Source organism: Peromyscus eremicus, chromosome 2 (assembly GCF_949786415.1).
Source record: "Peromyscus eremicus chromosome 2, PerEre_H2_v1, whole genome shotgun sequence".
NCBI classification, from domain to species: domain Eukaryota; kingdom Metazoa; phylum Chordata; class Mammalia; order Rodentia; family Cricetidae; genus Peromyscus; species Peromyscus eremicus.
In genome coordinates, this window is record NC_081417.1 from 56,516,799 (window position 1) to 56,537,351 (window position 20,553).

The following is a 20,553-nucleotide window of genomic DNA, read 5'->3' on the forward strand; positions in this document are numbered from 1 at the left end:
AGCTGTTCAACTTATTCTTATATTTTTGGTTGTGAGCCTACCCTTTAACAGCTGAGCTATCCCTCCAGCCCAAGCTGTTCAACTTATATGCACGCAATGACCACCTTTTTCTTCATTAATAATTTTATCTGTCTAGCCTTTTAAACCATAACTGAAGTTAAAACAGCTGCAAGTTCCCAGAACTGTTAAGTTTAACTGGGGTAATGGGGTACTTTGAATAACAAAGTTCTAAATTGTACTATTAAAATCCTTGGGATTTAAAAAGAGAAAAAAACTCCAGTCTTTAATGATGAAACTTTGGGTAAATTTAGGTTGCAAGAAGAAGGTATTTCAAGAACAGATTGAAGCTGGGCGTGGTGGTATACACCTTTAATCCCAGTGATCAGAGGCAGAGACAGGTGGATCTCTTTGAGTTCCTGGACAGCCAGGGCTACACAGAGAAACCCTGTCTTGAATAAAAAATAAAAATAAAAATAAAAATAAAAAAGCAGATTGAGAAAGTTATTTAATATTGACTTTATATTCCATATCAGCTTTACTAGCATGCTACTCTGTAAGTTCACTCTTGTTTTATACTTTCATGATTCACACTAAAAAGAGCTCACTCTCATAATTACTTTAGCATTCACTACCTATAAAATAAATAAACAAATACCACTCAATGCTGGCAAGCTCTTTCTCTGATAATACAGCAGAATAACTGAAGGAATGTCTAGTGGTCAATATTCTAATAAGGAAAGACAACACACACACTGTGGGGCTTCTCTTCCATATTGTCAGTACCCTTTCTTGTTTCTGCAGACAGGCCTTTGTTCTGTAGCACAGGCTGGCCTGGGTTGTGAGGCGATTCTGAGTACTAGAATCGGGTGTGTGGACCACAGTGCCTGGCTGTGCACTGCAGTTCTCGCTTTACAGGGGCGAACTTACAATGACTCATAATGAACCTCTCTGCTACTGCATTCTCTCAGACAGTTTTGCTAAGTATCCATGTTTAAGAGCTGGGAGCGCTCCTAAGAAAACTGTATGGAAACATCCCATGAACAAACACATAATTCAGTTGTATAAAAAATATAAATCACCCATGAAAACCACTTTTATTTTAACATTAATAAATAACAGTGGGCTTATCAAATGGTAAGGATTTTAATGTGTCAAGTTTTATGCATACTGGAAAGAAACCTTAAGGTGAAACCAACTACTCAACACAACTCACTAGGTCCCCCAATAAAACTGTAATGTTTTAATAATAAAACTTTAAAAGTTTCCAAAAGAAATTAAGTTCATTCCTTCGCCATGCTTATTTATTCAGAGTCCCAGCAATTTCAGTCAAGTGATTCATTTCTCCTGCAAGTCTGATGCTGTACAGGGGATACACACATCCATGTGACCACAACACCACAGCTCAGGCTAACACTGTGAATGCAACTGCTTTATAATATGACAAACAAAAGAAAACAAAACAATAATGCTATGATGGCAAACAAAGATGAAAGTAACTATTCAAAGGATGCCTTGTTTCCAGTACTGACTTTAGCTGTGCTTTCCACGAGGCGGTCAGTGCTCCAGAAATAACTCCTACCTTGAAGCATAGGTCTGGTGAATAAAGCTAAGCTAGAATTAGATACTGAATGATCAAATAATCAATCATGACTAATACTGTTCTTGAAGACTAATCTAATGAAAACAGTATCATTAGATAATGTGAAAAATACAGACAAATCTGCACAACCTAATGCCTATAAATAGTAAAATCAAAACATATGACTTCCTTATAGAAAGTGTTTCATCTATGTAACTATAAATGTTAAGGATTCTTGCATTTTATAAACACAAGATGGGCTCACTTTGATGATACCAATTTTAAAATTTATAAAATGTCTAAAAAATTCTTTCCACAAAAGTTTATACAGTTTAAAGCTATACACCATCCATAAATCTCAGAAAATGGGAAGAAAAAAAATCTTTAGAAGATCACATACGAAAGAAGGACTGAAATGTGATTTTATTTAAGGCAACACTGGGCTACTTCACAAACCACCACCTTGGGTATTTACACGGCTCCACTACTAGTCCCTATCACACTGACAAAGGATATTTTAAAAGACCAATGTTGAAAATCTTCAATGTAGCAAAGTCTTTATTCACATTTCCATTACATTTCATGGACTCATATTAACTATATCCAATTAGAAGCAATGGAAAAAGGAAAAAAATCTGTAGCTCTATGAAACTACGGAGGAGTCTGCTCTGATTCACATGAACACCATCCAAGAATGGAGGATGGCAAATTCACAAAGCAGAACGCTGTAATGTGCCTACCGTGCCAACCACCTTGACAGCATCTTGCAAATTTTTTTTATGTTAAAAAAAATTAACTACGGCAGTTTCTAGTTTTAGTTCAAAAAGTTCTTAATTTAAAACAATAAAAGTTTAAAAACTTGATCACTTCGTTAAAATTAAAATTGCAAATATAAATGTATCATTTACTTATTTAGACTTACAGACTGCTGGTGGCAGCAAATGATTTACAATAATAAATATATACAAAACCTATCTACAAATAAAGAGTACTGCTATACATGAGTGGTGATCTGCTGAAAAGATACCAGTCATACAGATAATTCAGTATAGTTCATGGAAAGGACAACTAGGTGACAGAAATTTGAGGCTTAACTCAATTATTTACAATAACTGAAGTATTGATTTTGCTCAAGTCCCATAGGGATAAAATAAAGTTCTACATGACAAATGTCATGGCTTTTTTTTTTTTCCTCATTTTTTAAAGCTAAGTTAATTCATTCAACAAATTAAAAAGCTCACAATTACAGCATGCTTGATGGCTTTCTATTTAAAATAAAACTACAAATGATATGCATTTATAGTACATGAGTTATCTATCAGTACTGCCCTCTGCCTGTGGCTTTACCTATACTGACTTCTTTCAAAACAGTCCTATCTGGATCATTTGATAGTACTTCAAGTTTATTTAGGCTGACAGTAGGTTTCATTTCCTGAAGCTGTTTTAGGACAAGCTCACTGCAATCTTTAAGAGTCTTGTCTAAAACAATTTTTACATTCTCACTGCACGGAAGCTTGGAGGGATTGGCAAACTGTACAAAGATTTCACTTTCTTTACAAGAACACGTGTGATTTCCACCAGTCACAGTGGTCTTATCAACATTTCTTCTTGAACTTGAATGGGATCCTCTCTTAGTTCCACCATTTGAATGGTCTCTGTCAGTATTTTTCTTCTGCTTCACTGCAGACTCTTCCAGAAACTTAAGAAATGACACTTCAAATCCCATTGGTTTGAAGGAGCTCCAGTCAAAGGATGCAGGATGCTCCTCGGTGGTTTGAACTGCCACAGCAGTCTCTTCGTCCTTACGTGAGGTATTTACCTCCAATGATAATTCTGGCTCAGTTTTTTCAACCTTTCTTTTCTTATTCTGCACAGTGCTTTTCTCCTTATAAACTCTCTTCAAATTACCTGTCTTTTGTTTTTCTGGTAGGCTGGAATCATTTTCCTGAAAATCATTATTTACCTTTAAAGCAGTATTAACTTGAGTTTCTACATTTGTGCTATCTTCATTTATTAATTTTGTAATAAATAATTCTGTTAGCTCATCCATTTCATCTTTTTCACCTTTTATACCTTCTTCCTGTGGGATGGTAGCTGTTTTTGTATTATCACTTTTCTCTAACACAAACGTGTCAGAATCTTTTATATCATCTTTACCATCCTCTTGCTGAGAAGTCTCCTTTCCTTGTGGGTTGCCATACCGCTTGAAGACAATAAGAATATTGCGGTGTTGTGATGTAAATGCTTTGGACAATTTATGGCACTTATAATGTCTAATTATATTGCTTTCACTTGTAACAACAGAAGTACACCCCTTTATCATACATGGATACTGCGTCACAAATTTGCTTGTGCACTCTGACAAGGCATCGTTTCTAGCCTTTATGGAATAGACATGCTTTCCACGTTTTAGAGAATAAGGCTTATTTTCTTCAATCTGCACAACTTTTGCACTATTGCTTTCGAAATTACTTTTTTTCTTTCGCTTGGTCTTAGGTATTTTCATTCCTTCTTTTCCAGATCTGCTGTGTTTTGTTGCCCTATGTTTAGACTTTGATTTTTCTTGGTTTGCCTTACTTGATATATTTTCCTGGCCAGTTAATTTTCTTGGCCGAATCAGATGAGCCTTATGTTTGTCATTATGCTTATTAAAAATGTGTCGGAGGAGATTAGACCGAGTTGCATATATCCGGTCACAGCCTTCACAATCACACTTGTATATGCCATCTTCTTCTGTTTTACTTGTCCTTGTTCCAATTCCATGGTCTACCTCAAGATGAACAACATAGCTCAGATATGTTGTAAAAGAAGATTTACACTCCAACTGGTCACAAGGAAATTTGCCAACATCCACAGCAGCAGTCATGGTTTCAATTTCCTCAGGGGTCATTTCATGAAGTTTCATGTAGTGCTGTATTAGGCCAGTAATTGCTTGGAAAATTCTAGAACAGTCACTCACCTGACACCGAAATTCTTTCATTGATTGTTTAGTTTCAGCTTCTTCACTTTCTCTGCCAACCTCACTTTCCTCTTCCACCTCTGCAGAAAACGTAGGAAGATTTGATTTATGTACAGCCTGGTAATGAAGAATCAAGTTTTGCTGTATTGTAAATGCAGCAAAACATCCCTGGTGAACACAGCAGTAAGGTCTATATGGACTGTATCTTGCTGGAAATTCAACAGACTGGGAGACCGGATTCTTTTCTCTTTTTTCTTCCTTTTCTTTTCTATGTCTCTTAATTTTCCTTCCTTTGGTTTTCATGTTTGTAAGATTTGTATTACATTGTTCAACAGTGATTGTGACAGGTTGTGAAGAACTTTCTGGTTGCTCAGGACTTTTTTTTTCTGTAAGTTGTTTTTCTGGGATTACTGCTACACTGCCAAGGGCGTCATCTGCCACTGCTGGTAACTCCACGGCAGGCTGTAAGTCTGTTTTCATTTCTTCCGCTATGACTGTCTGTTTTTTCACTTGAGTAATTTGTGGAGCTGACAAATTTTCACTCTGAGATTTTCTTCCATATGGTCTTTTTATTTTTAACTTTACCATTTCTTCTGTTGTAAAATGATGCACCAACTGACAGTGTGCCCGGAGATTAGAATTTCTTGTAAATGTTTTGGTACATGTAGGTACTACACATTTAAATGGAGCAAATTTTAACTGATTCTTCTTAATCTCAAGAATCATCTCTTGAGTATACTGGTGGATTTTACTGTAGTGTTTGAACAGGGCATCCTTTGTCATGGCACTGTAGTTACAGCCTTGGTTCTGACACACAAAGGGCTTATTAACTCTGTCGTTAAGCTGGATATGTATTGTTTCGGAAACTGACTGGACTGCAGTATTTGGAGTTGATTTAGTAGGAGTAGGGGGCAGTGTTACTGGTGTGTTTATTAGCATACACTGGGAAGCTGGAGTGGAGAGGTCAGTTTCTAATTTTAAGTTTTGCAAACCTTCTAAAATGTCCTGTATTTGATCCTCCTCACGTAATGCTTCAGACTGAAGAATGTTATTTTTTGTTGGCATTACAGTTAGGAAAGAGGAACACTGAGGAGAATCAGGTAACTTACTATCTTGGATAGGGTTTACTGAAGGAAGCTGCATGCTGTAATTTATCTGAGCATTCTGTGGTGTCTCACCAGTACCCTGAGATCCACTTTTTACCTCAAGTATTTGAGAATTCATAGCAGTTTTAATAATTTCAAGAGTCTTCTCAAAGTTCTGTATAACATTGTCTTCAGACACCTGCAAATCAGAAGTCACTGATGGGCACGAGCTCAAAGCCGTCATTTGGGAATCACCATTTCCAGTTTTTAAGGATAAAGGGGCTAACACTGGGTGTGGTTCAACGCTGGCTTTAAAGTTCTGTTTTACATCAGCTATAAACAAATGATTGTCAATGTTATTTAATTTCTGTGTGAGATTTTCCACCAAAACCTGAGGTTCACAATTTGGAATTACATCTGAACGAACGTTGGTATCAGGGACCTTAAGGTTCTTTGCTGTAAGCTCCATTGTCAAGCCAGTTGGTACCACATTTGGGGAAGCATTGGGTATCATTACTGGAGGAGCAACTTTTTTTCTTCTCTTAGATGCACTATTTCCTTTTTTATTCAAAGCACTGGATCTTGTATTTTGAGGACCACTTATAACAGAAACATGTGTGCTATTATCAGTAAAATCTTGCGACGGCTCAGTAGAGTTAGTGAATGAATTGGAGCACAGACCATTTTCAATAGTCTTGAGTAGTAAATCATTTGGTGTAAAGATGGGCAAATTGTTACATTCCTTGATGGTGGAAGTTTTGGAATTTGGTGTTCTATTCTGGTTTGTTGGTGAGGTGTTCGGGTGGCAGACAGTCTGTAATAAGGGTGTCTCAGTTGGACCTGGCAGCCCTGTTGTGTTTACTTGTACTCCATCAGAGACACTGCCTACAGGAACAACCTGAGAAAGCATTTCGGCACTCTCAAATGTGCTGGGAATGCCAGCAGTTTCTAAAGCCTGCTTAATAATTTCACTGCCTTCCTGACTAACACTGTTATTAAAGTTATTCACATCACACCTAGGAAATGCACTTGGTAAAAATGATGAGCGATTTTCCACAGAAAGAAGCTGTAGGAATGATGGATCTTTAAAACATGCTTCTGGACTAAAGGTAGACTGGTGTGGCTGTTGCATGTTCACTGCACTCGTGGAAAGAATCATGTTGGCCAGAAGGGAAGGCTGCCTGTTGCTCTGTAAAAGTTCCTGTGCAATTTCCGCTCCATCCAGTGGTTTGCAGTAAGACCGTTTAGACAGGTGTCCACCCAGGGACCTGGGGTTCGTGAAAGCCCTGTAACACCTGCTACAGATAAATTTCCCATCTCTGATAATCGCAGGCCATTTAGCCCTTTTGTTGTGCTTGGGTTTTCTTTCCTTCCCATTTGGGCCTCGACCACGGTCTTTTTTCACTTTTTTAGATGCAGACTGTTGGGCACTGGTGCTACTGAAGTCATCTGCAATGCTGACTTGTGAAGGAAAAACCCCATTTTCACTACTGCCTCCTTTAAGAAAGGAGGAACTCATGTTTCCTTCCGTCTGTGAGGGATAATGATTTGTACTGTTCTCCAGCTGGGAAAATACTGAATTATTCTCACTGTTTGCTGGTGAAGGGAAGAGAGAGCTATTTTCTGTGGGTAAAGGAAGGAAAGGATCTGAGCCGCTGTCAATATTCAAAGGCAAAGCTGTTTTGGTTAGATCTTCCATTTGTGAGGGCAAGGCAGTATTAGACAAGTTTTCCATTTGTGAACATAATAGACCATCTTGTCCATGCTTATCCTGAGCAGGTATGTTTGGACTTAGGACACTTTCCACTGAGGGTAACAATGGAGCTGATACACTTGCTAAATGAGCTGGAAAAATGGAAGGCGAGACATGCTGCAACTGGGCTGAACAAGCAGGATTCCCACTGGCTTTGGTCTGTGGTGTAAAAAAAGCATGATTAGAGCTGCTCACTTGGGATGGCAAAAAATAAACACACTTTCCATGATTTGGTGTATTTAAGTTGTTAGGTTTCTGACCTTTTTTAGTTTTGCGCTGCATTTTAAAAGCAGCGTATTGGTCAGGGTGTGCTGTTTTCATGTGTTTTCCAATACTCTGTGAGGAGTTATACGTTCGAGTACACCCCTCGACCTGGCAGCTGAATTTCTGAACTGGAGCTTTTGGAGGTACTGATGGAACTCCCAGTGAACTGCTCAGGCTGAGCTGCGATGGAACAAATGCAATACTTTCTAGTGTCTTAAGAGGTAAATCATAAAGGCTGGATGATGTCTTAACATCACCTCCACATTCAAACTTGGGAGTTTGTGAGCTGTCTTGAAGTCCCGCCTGACTTTGTATAGAGAAGGTCATCAGAGTGTTCACCTGTCTTTCTAAGTTTTGTGGGTTAAGGTCACCCATCTTCATCGATTCGGAATTTGCTAAAGAATTCTGAGCCATCTGGGCTTCATTTAGGTGCTCATGCTGCTTCTGCTCTTGAAGACATGGATGACACAACCCAACAGCAGCACCGTCACTGGGTTTATGCAACTCTGTCACCAGTGGCTCACCAGTGCCTTCCATGGTTAGGTTTTCTTGCTTGCCAAAGTCATCCTCAGTCCCATGGTTGAGAGACACCTTGATGGACACAGCTACTTCATTGGTCTGAAGAACAGTAGTATTTTCAGGGTTTCCCAGACCATTTGACAATGGTATGTTAGCTTGCCTGAGTTCAGAGGCCGAGAGCTGGCCTTGTTGAGTCACAGCTGATTCTGCTTGGCTTTTATCCCAATCATCACTTCTATCTGCTCTTAAGCTCTTTTCAATGCTTCTCTCTGAAGAAAGCATTGTTCTTTCTCCCCCAGTACTCCCTTCTGTGTTCTGATTCACATCATTTCCAGATAAATTAAGCTGGTCTTCAGGAGGCAGCTCTTTTTCAGGAGCACTGTGATCATCCACATGCTTTTCCATCTCACTCTGAGAACGGTAAACTTTACCACAACCTGTGAACTTACAAGTATAGGTATTATAATGTTGTGCTTCATGATCATACAGTAAATAAGCTTGGGAAAAAATTCTGCCACATTTTGGAAATAAGCACTTTGCTCTAAAGACTTGATGCTCCTTTCGGTGGGCTAACAGCTCCGCGTAACTATTGAAACCAGCCTTACATTTCATCTGTATACATATATACGGCTTGCTGCCACAGTGCATCTGTAAATGATCATTGAGGTGAGTGACACTCACAAAATGCCGTCGACAGTACTGGCAAATGACCTTTTTGCTTTGCATTTCAAGAAAGCGTTTGGCATCTTCATTATCCTTATGACCTTTTACATGAGCAATTAAATTTTTGAAGTACTTAAAGCCCTTTTTACAAAAAGTTACAGGGCAATTAAATTCATTAACAGGTACTGGTTTCTGGACAGGGATCACCTCTGGCTCATAAGATTTATCTTTGTCATCGTTCTCATCATCAGAACCATCATTGTCATTAAACACTATGAAATCTGTGGAATAGAGACTGTTCTTTTTTATGGGGCGTTGTTCCTGTTTACCCACAGCATTAGTATTGGTCTTCTGACTTTCATGGGTGGCTGGGATTTTCGGAGGCCTTCCCAATCTTCTTAATGGTTTCATAGCCGCTAGTCTCTCTTTACTAGACTGTTTAACATGCAGTGTGACATGAGGGACAAAAGTTTCTTTAGAATTAAAATTCTTTGCGCATATGGGACAGCTGTAAATCCCATCTTTGTAATGTTTTTGAGCATGCCGTACTATTCTGTGTCCAAGGAATTCTTTGTCACATAGCACACAATACTGCATGTAGGCTTGCCAATTCCTGAACCTAGCAGATATAAACCCCCTGTCTTTGAATTGTTTTATGTCCTTCTTCTTTTGCTTTTCATCACTAGTATCCATCAGCAGGCCAGAATTAGTACCAAGTCCACCAGAAAGACCATTCACAGAGGCTTCTCTGTTTCCGTCCTGGTAATCCACTTTTTCATACACTTCACAGTCATTCAGTTCATCAATTGAAGATACAATAGATGCCTCTTCTCCCATTAGTGCAAGACACTGTCGTTTCAAGGTTTTCCAATCCCAAAATTCTGGATCAAAGGGCCACTGAGTTTTCAAAACAAGTAAGAGCTCACAACGTAGAGAATTGGGTATAGGGAGATTCTCTTCATCATATTTCTGGTCTGGCTGGTTATATAACATTTCCACAGCATAATATGCATCTACTGTAGGCTCAATAAGAAATTCACTCAGTTGACAAGCACGTTTCACTTCCAGATCATCGGGCAACAAACACGAAATGGTCTTGCAAACTGATATTTTCACTTCAGTGTTTTCTGTAGATTCCAAGCGAAGAGCTTTTACACATAATTCTATGCAAGTAGCAAGTCCAGCCCCTTCAGTCTGTGAAATAAATAAAAAACAGGAAAGGTTAATTGACACTATCCAGCGCAGATTTGTTTCTTTTTTTTTTTTTAATTGGGCTTTCAAAAGAGACGTGTGTTGCTTTCAAATCTTAAAATAACAATATTGGAAAAGACATGCCTTCTAAATCAACTTGGTGTGGATATGGGTTTACAAGTAACCTGAAAATCATTACAAACACAAGTAGCAAAACTAAACAAAGACCTGTATCAAAGAACAACAAAAACAGCAACAACAAAAAACCTAGATCATTGATACAGGCAAACATGGAAGTTATTTCACCTTTCTTACTTCTCAGATCCTTTCTATAGAGCAGAGGTCAAGGGGCGGGAGAGACAGTGAGAATTCTAGAGAATGTGATATTTAGAAAACTCACAAAATGAAGGGGGAAGGGAATGAATTTAAGGAAGGATCCAGACATCAGAGAATGTATGGATAAAGGAAACTAACATTGAGGAAAATAACTTTTCTAATGTGTCAACTCTTTCTCCAAAGATCAGCAAAAGACCATAAAGTACAACTACAGATATTCTAGAGAGGAATCCTAATGAGACTTCTGATACGTGCCAACTGCTGAGCAAGGATTTGTTCCAACGTACTAACCACAAATGGTTTGGTTTGATTTTTTTAATTATTTTAGTTTTTTGAGACAGGGTTTCTCTGTGTAGCCTTGGCTGTCCTGGAACTCACACCATAGACCAGGCTAGCCTCAAACTCACAGAGATCCACTGCCCCTTCCTCCGAGTGCAGGGATTAAATGCATGCACCACCATCGTCCAGTGGTTTTCTTTGATTTTTCAGACAGGAGCATGCTTTGTAGCCCAGGCTGGGCCGACTTCATAATCGTTCTGGATCAGACTTACAAGAGATGAGATTGCATTTGTGCACCATGACACCTAGCAAAGCAAATGGCTTGTTTTAAACATATTTGTATGTTGTAACTACATGTAAAACGTAACAAATGATGCCACACACACAAAAAGAATCTTATCAAACATCTCATTCTTTAGAGTTTTCACTGTGTATACTGGAAAATTAAGCAATAGGCAACACTTAAATCATAAACTGATTACATAGCAGGTATATTTTTAAACAGTTTGAATTCACACCCATTTTCCATAATACAGTGAAATTACATGAGAGATTAATTCTTAAAAACCACTTAAATCTGAATGTTGATGAGTAAAAGCACACTACCAACACAAATGTTTCTGACATGAGAGTATTCTGCCATCTATGTTACATAACTATGAAGGACCACTGGGCACATAAAATATGACAGTCATCATGGAGAGAGAAGCTCTAGTCCAAGTTTTCCCAACATGATGCCTAGCAGTATGGCCTCCTTACAAGGAAGGAAGGAAGGAGTAAGGATGAAGGTGGACAGGCACTTTTACCCCACTCCTTGGACTCAATTTAACTGAGAAACGAACCCCAGAGTGGTTAAGTTGATCAGTGTAGTCAGCAGTGAGGTAAGATTGATAGCCAGCTAACCTGACTTCTAGTTGCAAGTGCCTTCTGCTCTGCCATGCTGTTGACTAAGCGAGTTGTTTAGTAGTAACACAAGCTGATGATTAAAACTACACAGTCACATCCTAGGAAACCTACTGCTCTTTTTCAGTTTATTTTTAACTGTGGCATCATAGTATATTAAGTGAAAACTAAAGATGAGTTAGCAGGGCTAAAATAGAGAGGAAGAGCAGGAAAGTAGAAAGATAAAACAAATCATTTCTGGACAAAATAAATATAAAAATTTATTTAAGGCTTACTGATCAAATACAGGCAATAAAAGGTACTTTTAAAGGAGGATGGAGTAGTAGGTTTACTTTATTTTTTATTTCACCTTTCAAAAGAATTTGTAGATAATTAAAATAACCATTATCATGCTGAATTTTTAGATTCTATGCAATGACAATATCTTTAGAAGATGTCCTCTGTATATATTTAAATAGAAATGAGCTGAATTCTGATCCAGGTTACCAAAAGAAAATCAGCAACACAAGGCTAGGAGTACACTCGTGACAAGATTCTCATCTCTTTGATAAATGTGTGGACTCAAATGTCCTTTGAGCCTCTTCACCTGCATATAACCTGTGCTCTACCTATGGTGTTTTAAAATTTCCAATTACTCTGTTCCTGCATTTCAAAATGTTCTGACTCCTTTAAAATCTGGTCATTTAAATAGTATCACTGTTTAGTAGTGTGGTAGTTTGAATGTAATTGGCCTCCATAAGCTCAATGGGAGTGGCACTATTAGGAGATGTGGCTTTGCTGGAGAAAATGTGTGACTGTGGAGGTGGGCTTTAAGGTCTCATATATGCAGTGTCTCAGACCACTTCCTGTTGCCTTAAGATGTAGGATTCTCAGCCCTTCTCTAGCACCATGTCTGCCTGCATGCTGCCATGTTTCCTACAATGATGATAATGGACTAAATCTCTGAAACTGTAAGCCACACAATTAAATGTTTTCCTTTGTAAGAGCTGCCATGGTCATGGTGTCTCTTCACAGCAAAAGAACCTCAAACTAAGACAAATAGTGTCATTCATGCTTTATTATTTTGTGTATTTTTGTTTTTTTTATAGATTTATTCACACTTACATTATTCATACTAGACAAATCAATCCTGTCATTCTTTCTGATAGTGTTTAAATACGTATATACGTATGTGTGTGTTTTGGTGGTCAGAAGAGGACATCAGTGCCCCTGAACCTGGATTTACAGATAGTTGTAAGCTGCCAGTTGGGTGCTGGGAATCATATCAAAGATCAGCTGGTGCTCATAACCACTGAGTCATCTCTCTAGGCCCCTGTTAATTTTTACAAATTGTGTGTCTGTGCACAGGAGTTGCAGGTACCAGTAGAAACTAGAGGCATTGGATTGGTGGAAGTGGAGTTAGGTGATTGTGAGCTGCCTTATATTGGTGCTGGGAACTCAACTCAGGTCATCTACAAGAACAGTATGTGCTTTTAAGCTCAGAGCCTTTCCTCCAGCCCCAATCTTACTATGATGAAATTATTTCAGATTTTTTTCATTCATGCCTTTATATGCAATTCATAGTTTTTATGCTTGCATGTTTAATTCTATCCTTCTGCCTGCTAACATTTACTCACAAAAGGCAGTCACATAATTTGTAAGCCTTGATGATAAGCTCACCCTAACCAGAGCTTTTTATAAGAATCTTGTACTGACATGTCCCTTCAAAGCAGTTCCGTATCTGCTTCTGCAACTATGGCACAGTTCAGGTTTCTCACCTCTTAAACATTACTTGGCATGGGGATTTCTGAACTACACAGCACCAAATATGTGTTAAATAGACTTATGGTTATAATTTCTTAGGGAAAGACTCACCTCTTTTGACCGAGAATCCAGCTGAGCATTATCTGAAGCTCTCTATCATCCATCAGTGCTATATTTTTCTAGTCTGTTTCTCAATGAAATAATGTCACTTCACAGGTTCCAGAGTTGTGGTGGGCGCAGGAGGGAAGAATTCAGATCTAACTCCCTAATTTGAGAGGGCTCAACACTTCATCTGATCTCCATAGAGCTATCTCTGGTCTCTAGATGGATATGCAAATCTGAATTATGTGGTTATTTCAAGTAGCATTACACCATACACCAATCAGTCCAAGCGTTTTTTTCTTCAACTCTCACCCATTCCTCCTTCTCCTTCTCCCTGACACAGGATCTCACATATCATACCTAAGCTGGCACTAAACATGTAGCCATGGATAAGTTTGAACTGGGACTATATGTGTGTACTCCCACTTCTGGTCTATTTGGTGCTGGGGATCAAACCCAGGGCTCACTGAATGTTAGGGCAAGCACTCTTCTAACTCATCTACAGCCTAGCCCCAGTTCAAGCTTTTTTGCTATACTTAGTAGGTTACAGTTTTTATGTTGAATTCTAGGAGGGGAGGGATATTTTCTTAATGTTTGTGTAAACTCAATGATGAGTAGTTTTATTTTATCAAGTATTTGTGGCTGTTTTATGGAAGAAGGTTTTTTTTAGATCTACTGTCAGCAACAGAATAATTTCCTATATTCCTTTTCACACTTTCTAAACTTCCATAGACCCAAACTACCAAAGAGGTGGCCCACCAAAGAACAAACATGGCCAACAACACATAGACGGGAGGAGTCTTCTGTTGTCACTGAACTTCTCATGTTGGGAGCTGTGCAGCCTGGTCTCGGATCAGCATATGACTACCTGTCCAACAGGTTTCCTCAGGGCAAGACACTTGTGGAAATGACTCTCACTTGGCAAGGACCGCAGGACAGCATAGGAATTGACAAAATTGGTGCAGCTTGCAGGCTCTTTTCTCTCGCCTTTTATTGGTAATTCTTTGGGCAGTTTTTAGTTTTACTTTGTCAGTCACATATGTAATAGCTGTAATTTCCCCTGGAAATTCTGTTTTTTTCTCAAATATTTTCCCCTAAGTTTCATCAGAGGACTTAGGTTTCTCTTATCTGGAATTACTAAGTACAACTCCTAATTCTGGGAACTTTTCTGACTCAACAGGGAGAGTTAGGTATATACAAGAAAACAACACTTGGAACATTAACCCTGTCTCACAGTTCTGGAAAGGAGAGTAAGGTATGCAAACACAGAATAGGGAAAAAGCTTCAGGTATAGACATAGTGCCAACTGTTCAGAGTAAGTTCTCTGGACACCAAGCATATAGAATCAATGACAGGATCTAGTATGAGCCAATGGGGGAAAATGCAATGTAAAATATGAGATGGATAGATTCATCTTTGCCATACACAGGAGCTTATAGTGGTGGAAGAAGTATGATATAGTAAGATGGGAAAGAGTGCCTTATGAAAGTCTGCCTTTTACAGAGAGACTGAGACATGGGACCCTCTTACAGAGAGGGGAACTGTATAAAAGCCTATCTTGCAGACACGAAAGAATTGTCTGGGTTTGAATATTGTTGTCCTTAAAGCATTTTACCCATGTCTATTACTTTTTAACTTTGCAACCACAAGTAGCTGTCAGATGACATAAGGGCTGTAAGAGCAGGATGTGTCTGGCTCGATATTTAGTGAGGCCTGTGAAATGCTGAACTCTATGTCTAGAATAAGGTTATGCAGGGGGTGGGAAGGTATATTTGGGGAAGCATAAAGGAGAACAATGGGGGCTTTCATAATGATTACGATGGATTCTTTAAAATATGATGTATTTCTTAGAAGTCAAAAATAGGAGACAATAATAAAGATGTTCATGTAACCGTGGTAAGAAAAACTCTAAGTATAAACAAAGACAGCTCGAGCTATTTGGGGGCCACTTGAATGCAATCCACTTGGTGGTCAGAACTCTTCCTTGCACCAATGCCCCTTCGCCGCCTCAGGACCTGAACCCTAGCAGAGGCTAGACCCAAGCACTTAAGTTTTCTCTGAATCAAATATTTCAAAGGATCAATAAGAAAAATCAAGGCCCAATGCAGTAAAATGAAAGAAAAAAAAATCACTGAAGGAAGTGTCAAAATAACAAAAGCGAGATCTTATTAAAGATGATTTATATCATTTAAATAAGGGAAGATACCGTGATTATTCTTACCTCTGAATTAATAACTTTAATCAGGAAGAAAATGTGATATACAGTCTTCGTTAACAAAGAAAGTTGACGACACCTCTCAAGGTACACTTGTATTGATGGTTCTACCCTTTGCTGTAGTTTACTCCAAAACAGAGTGAGTTCCCTTTAAAAAAAAAAAAAGTTTGTGAAGGATAAGCAGAAGGAGTAATACACTAACCATGGAATAACCATGGAGTATGTTAGTCTAGCCATTACATGTGAAATTAAAACTGACTTTAGATTTTAATCTACGGGTAGAATTATGCTTAAATACAAGATAAGTCTACACCCTGAATTTCTGAAAACCAAATAAAAATCAGATGTGGTTTCTTACTTTGTTGATAGTACTTTTCAATCTCAGAGTAGAACTCTTTTATTAAAAAAACACCTAACACTTAAAAAAGTTATACAATGAGAACCTTTGAGTCACATTTAGACTTTTAACTATGTAATATAAAAATACAAAGTGTATGCATAATACCTAACAAGGCATAAGGAATAAAACATACTCGTCTAGGATTAGAGGTACACCTCAGTGAAGTGATAGGAACCCACACTATCACCCTATAAAGCATGTATCTTCTAAATTAAAATCTATCCATAAGGTTGTTATTATTAAAATTTAATCTTATCTAAATGTAGTAACGTTTTCACAGAAAATAAAATGATAAATGTGCTCTCTGTATCAATTTCTCTTCCACCCTTCATTTACTCTCCCCTGTAACAACATTTTCAGCAACTGTTCTCGTCAATACTAGCTTCTGCTATTGTTTTCTTCAGTATCCAGCTCCTTAAAATTCTGTCCTCTTCACTGCTCACGTAACTGCTCACTTGCTGGATTTTAACATCTATTGAGGACCTCAAGATCTGCCTATAAAATTTGGCCACATTCACCTTTCTAGTTCTTTCTAAGCCTCATTTATTTTGATTCTTCTAAGAACTGAACCTTAGCAGAGTCATAAATCCAGTAACAGTATTTCAACAGTAGCCACATACAGTTTGACTGGATCCATCCATTAATCATCTTAGTGAGGTACACCACTGCAGCCTTCTCAATGACAAATTACTTCAAACCAACCATTCTAGGATGCATCCTATCTCTAAGCAACGGGTGACTGTGGATGAAAATGGTGTCTGCCATTATTCCCATTCACCATCTTTCTACTTGAATACATCTTTACCACTGACCCAAGCCACCACCACCACCACCACCACCCCCGCAATTTTTTACTATATTTGAAACTGGTAACTATGTTTCTTTTACATTTCTATCACTTCATGCCATATACATAAGGAAGCCCTTATAGCTTCCTAGTTGGATTACTCACTGGCTTCCTAATGCTTGTCTAAGCTCTGCAATTCTTCTTCCTGCTATGTTGTGTTGTCCTCGCTATGCATTTTCTAAATAACTGCCAACTGTGCATTTGAAACAACTTTTTAAACGAAGTTTTTCATGTTGCCCTTCAGAGTTGGTAACAGACTGCATTTGTGTATCATATAAAATTCAATTTGATGTCTTTTTAAACCAATGTCACAATGATTCCCTACTTATCACTGACTTTCGCATTATCTTATGCCCCAAAAATCTGCTTATCCTTGATAAGCACACTGTAGTCATCCATGACTTTTAGAGCAATCTCCTCTGTAGTAAAGATTTAACTTTATTCACAACAAGAATCAACCTCTTAGAAAAGCCTAGTAACTATGAACTTGCATGTATTTGATTACAAAGCCATTTATTTACCTGCCTATTCTCTTTTCATCCACAGGCCATGTAGTGCCTAGCAAATACTCTTAAATGCCAGAAGGTTATTAGCCAAATTTTCTTTAAAGACCAATAATGCTATTGAGTATAAACAATAGTTAGTCTCAGATAACACTAATCTAAGGCTGGAATCAAGTTTTTTAAGTTAACAGGAGCTAATGTAAGTAAGCTGCAGCCTCCCAAAGGGATATTGTAATAAGTTTTGGGAATGTGCCAGATCAGAAAGCATGCACCAAAGGAGAACACCAAGTCAGCAAAGAGGAATGACCTCCACAGCTATGAAGTAAACTACATTTCCATATTTTAGTGCTAAGTGACTCAAGATAGACTGATAATATACAGATGAAAAAAATATATAATAGAATCTCGGGTTGGTAAAAGTAAGCTGAAAATGAATTTAGTAGTTTCTGATAAAGTAAACCTTTTTAATTGTATTGTCCTTAACACAGAGTTTCTAAAAGTAAAGTATGAACTATTTGATAATCAGTTTGCACAGACTGTAATATCTGAAAATACACTTTTTGTCTTGGTAAGAGAAAAAGGCCTTTAAAAGCTTCTAAATTATATGAATTCTTAAAATCTACTTTGTATTCTTTTAATTGTTTTTGTTTCTTTTTTAGACAGGGTCTCACTATGTGGCCTTGGCTGGCCTGGAACTCAGAGATCAGGTTGCCTCTGCCCTCAAGAGTGATGGGATTAAAGGCGTGCACCACCCCACCTGACCTGTTTCCCTAGTTTAAAAGGACAGGCGACTCACCAAGCGCAGTACATGTCTCCTTGCTGGAGCTGCCGTGAAAGAAAAGCAGTACATAAAACAAGGGCGCTCTTCTCATCACCCTCAGACTCTAAATTACAGATCATTTCTAATGCATCTTTGCAATCAACTTCCGCAATCTACAGACAAAGGAAACAGAAACAGGCCATGAAATGACTTTAGGATATCTATCTATCTATCTATCTATCTATCTATCTATCTATCTATCTATAGAGAGAGAAAAAAAGGAACATAGTTAACTTTTTTATTTGATAACACCAATTTTCATCAGTAAAATGTTATTAACTTTTATACTATCAAATTATAAGTATGACTATTCAGTAAATAACTAGTGTTAATCATAAACATCCTTTATCCATTAAATTGGATCCATTCATTACCCAGAAAAGAAAATCACTTCACTTTTACTATTCCCCTTTGACTCACTGACTTAAATTACTACTAGAACCAGAAGACAGACAGAGAAGATAGAGAATGTATTGGCTATTGATTAACAAACTAAATGTCTACTCATCTTAAGGGAAGAAATAATGCAGAACATTGTATATAGCTATATCACTTTAAAAATAAGCTCACAGATCTACTATTCTGCTTTTCATATAAACTTATTCCATTTCAAAGCTTTTCTAGAAATTCATATAATCTAGATAAAGGCAACCTGAATCATTTAACCTATAGCTCACTTAAATTAAAAAATATACCATCTTAGTTTTTATATATTTATATACATGACATATATATACATATATATAAAACAGAATTAACCAATGACGTCTACAATTTGCTACAACAAACATTATCTATCATCTCTGTTTCACAGGATAGAAAGATTTAATTCCTTGAGATGGGAAAAAGACCTGAAGACTAATGAATGAAGATCATTAACCTCCTCATACCACAGAACTGTGTTTCTCTCTCCTGTTGATAATCTCTCACACACTTCATCAAATACAAAGTAAGCAAAAGGTAATGTGTAATGTGCTGTGTTTAAATGGAGGACGATAATGTGTGACTTTAAGGGTGATCAATGATCAGGATGAAGGCTGTGTGACAATCCATTTGAGAAGTTTCATTATATGAAACTGGGCATGAAAACATTAACAAGAGGCTGAACACAGTAGTGCTTGCTGATAGATCCCAGGAGGCAGAGGGAAGGAAGACCAGAAGTTCTAGGCCAGGCCGGGTTACAAAACAAAAATAGAACAAACATAATTTCCATTCTTGTGATTTAGTAATGGTTCATTTTTTAAAGACCTTAAAGAAGATTTTGTTGTTTTGTGTATGTATGAATGCCTGCATGTACTTATGTGTACCATATGTGTGCCTGGTGTCAGAGGAGACCAGAAGAGGGATAGCCCAATTCCTTGGAACTGGAGTTATGGATGGTTGTAAACTATGCTATGGGCTGGGAACCAAACCCAGGTCCTTTGTAAAAGCACTAAGTGCTCTTAATCACTGAGCAATCTTTTAAGTAAGTATGGGATTAGTAGCTGGGTTCTGACTAAAGCCTAAACTGTTCATGGTCAGCCATGGAATCCCCTAGGGATGATGAGTCAGGACTGTGGGTCTGAGGACCACCTCTGGGTACCCCAGTACACTGAGTGCTCTTCTACTACTCCTCTGTCAGACACACTGTAACAAATCTTTATCTGTAATTGACCCCACTTACACAGTCCAAGAAAAAAAGGGACTAAAAGATATATATCTATACAATCAATATTTTAAAATATCTACAATAAGTTAAACACAATGTCTGACATTTCATGTAATTATAATTTTACCACTAGACAGAAAGTGTAACATTTTATAGATAAGAAAGAAATGATGTCATTTGTGAAGTAGACCCACAAATCAAAACAAACTCTGTCTGACTGCCATCAAAGACCTCCCCTCTTGTCATTTTATCGATTACCTTTTACAAGAGCTTTGTGAATTTTAAATAAGCACTGTAATATGCATTCATGATGGCAAATGTCAGATAAACTGCAAGGTTTTCTTAAACTTTTCATAACATGTTAATAAAAATAACATGAGCAAACTTTTTCTTGGGGCCAGCTTCTTCATAATTAGCATGGAGAGTCGACACAAGAGCTTGCTGAAGAGCTCCCACCACAGGCTAAGTGTCACTTAAACCGAAATTGCTTAGAACCAGATATGCTTTACCTTTCAGATTTTTAAAACTATTTTCATATAGACAATGAGATATTGGATTTGGGACTCAAATCTGAACACAAAATTTCTTTTCACATCATATACAACTGACCTTCACCTACACTCTCCTACCCGGAGAATGTGACGTGGAAAATGATGAGAGAAAACAAGAGGGTGAGGGCATGGGCATAAACAAGCAGACAAACAAGCCTTATGTGTTTATTCTAAAGACAACGTCTTCAGACTA

The 20,553-nt window shown here is 37.8% G+C and overlaps 1 protein-coding gene across 1 annotated transcript in view; it reads right to left on the reverse strand.

The window, feature by feature from the left end:
* Positions 1-1,071: 1,071 nt before the first annotated feature.
* The window catches only part of Znf292 (zinc finger protein 292), an 82,341-nt gene continuing 62,859 nt past the window's right edge, over positions 1,072-20,553 (reverse strand). The window contains exons 6-8 of the mRNA XM_059254099.1: positions 18,138-18,274; positions 15,598-15,739; positions 1,072-10,016 (exon numbers count right to left, since the gene is read on the reverse strand). Coding sequence (XP_059110082.1) covers positions 2,898-10,016; positions 15,598-15,739; positions 18,138-18,274 — 7,398 coding nt within the window. The 3' untranslated portion in view covers positions 1,072-2,897. The remainder of the gene's footprint in view (positions 10,017-15,597; positions 15,740-18,137; positions 18,275-20,553) is intronic.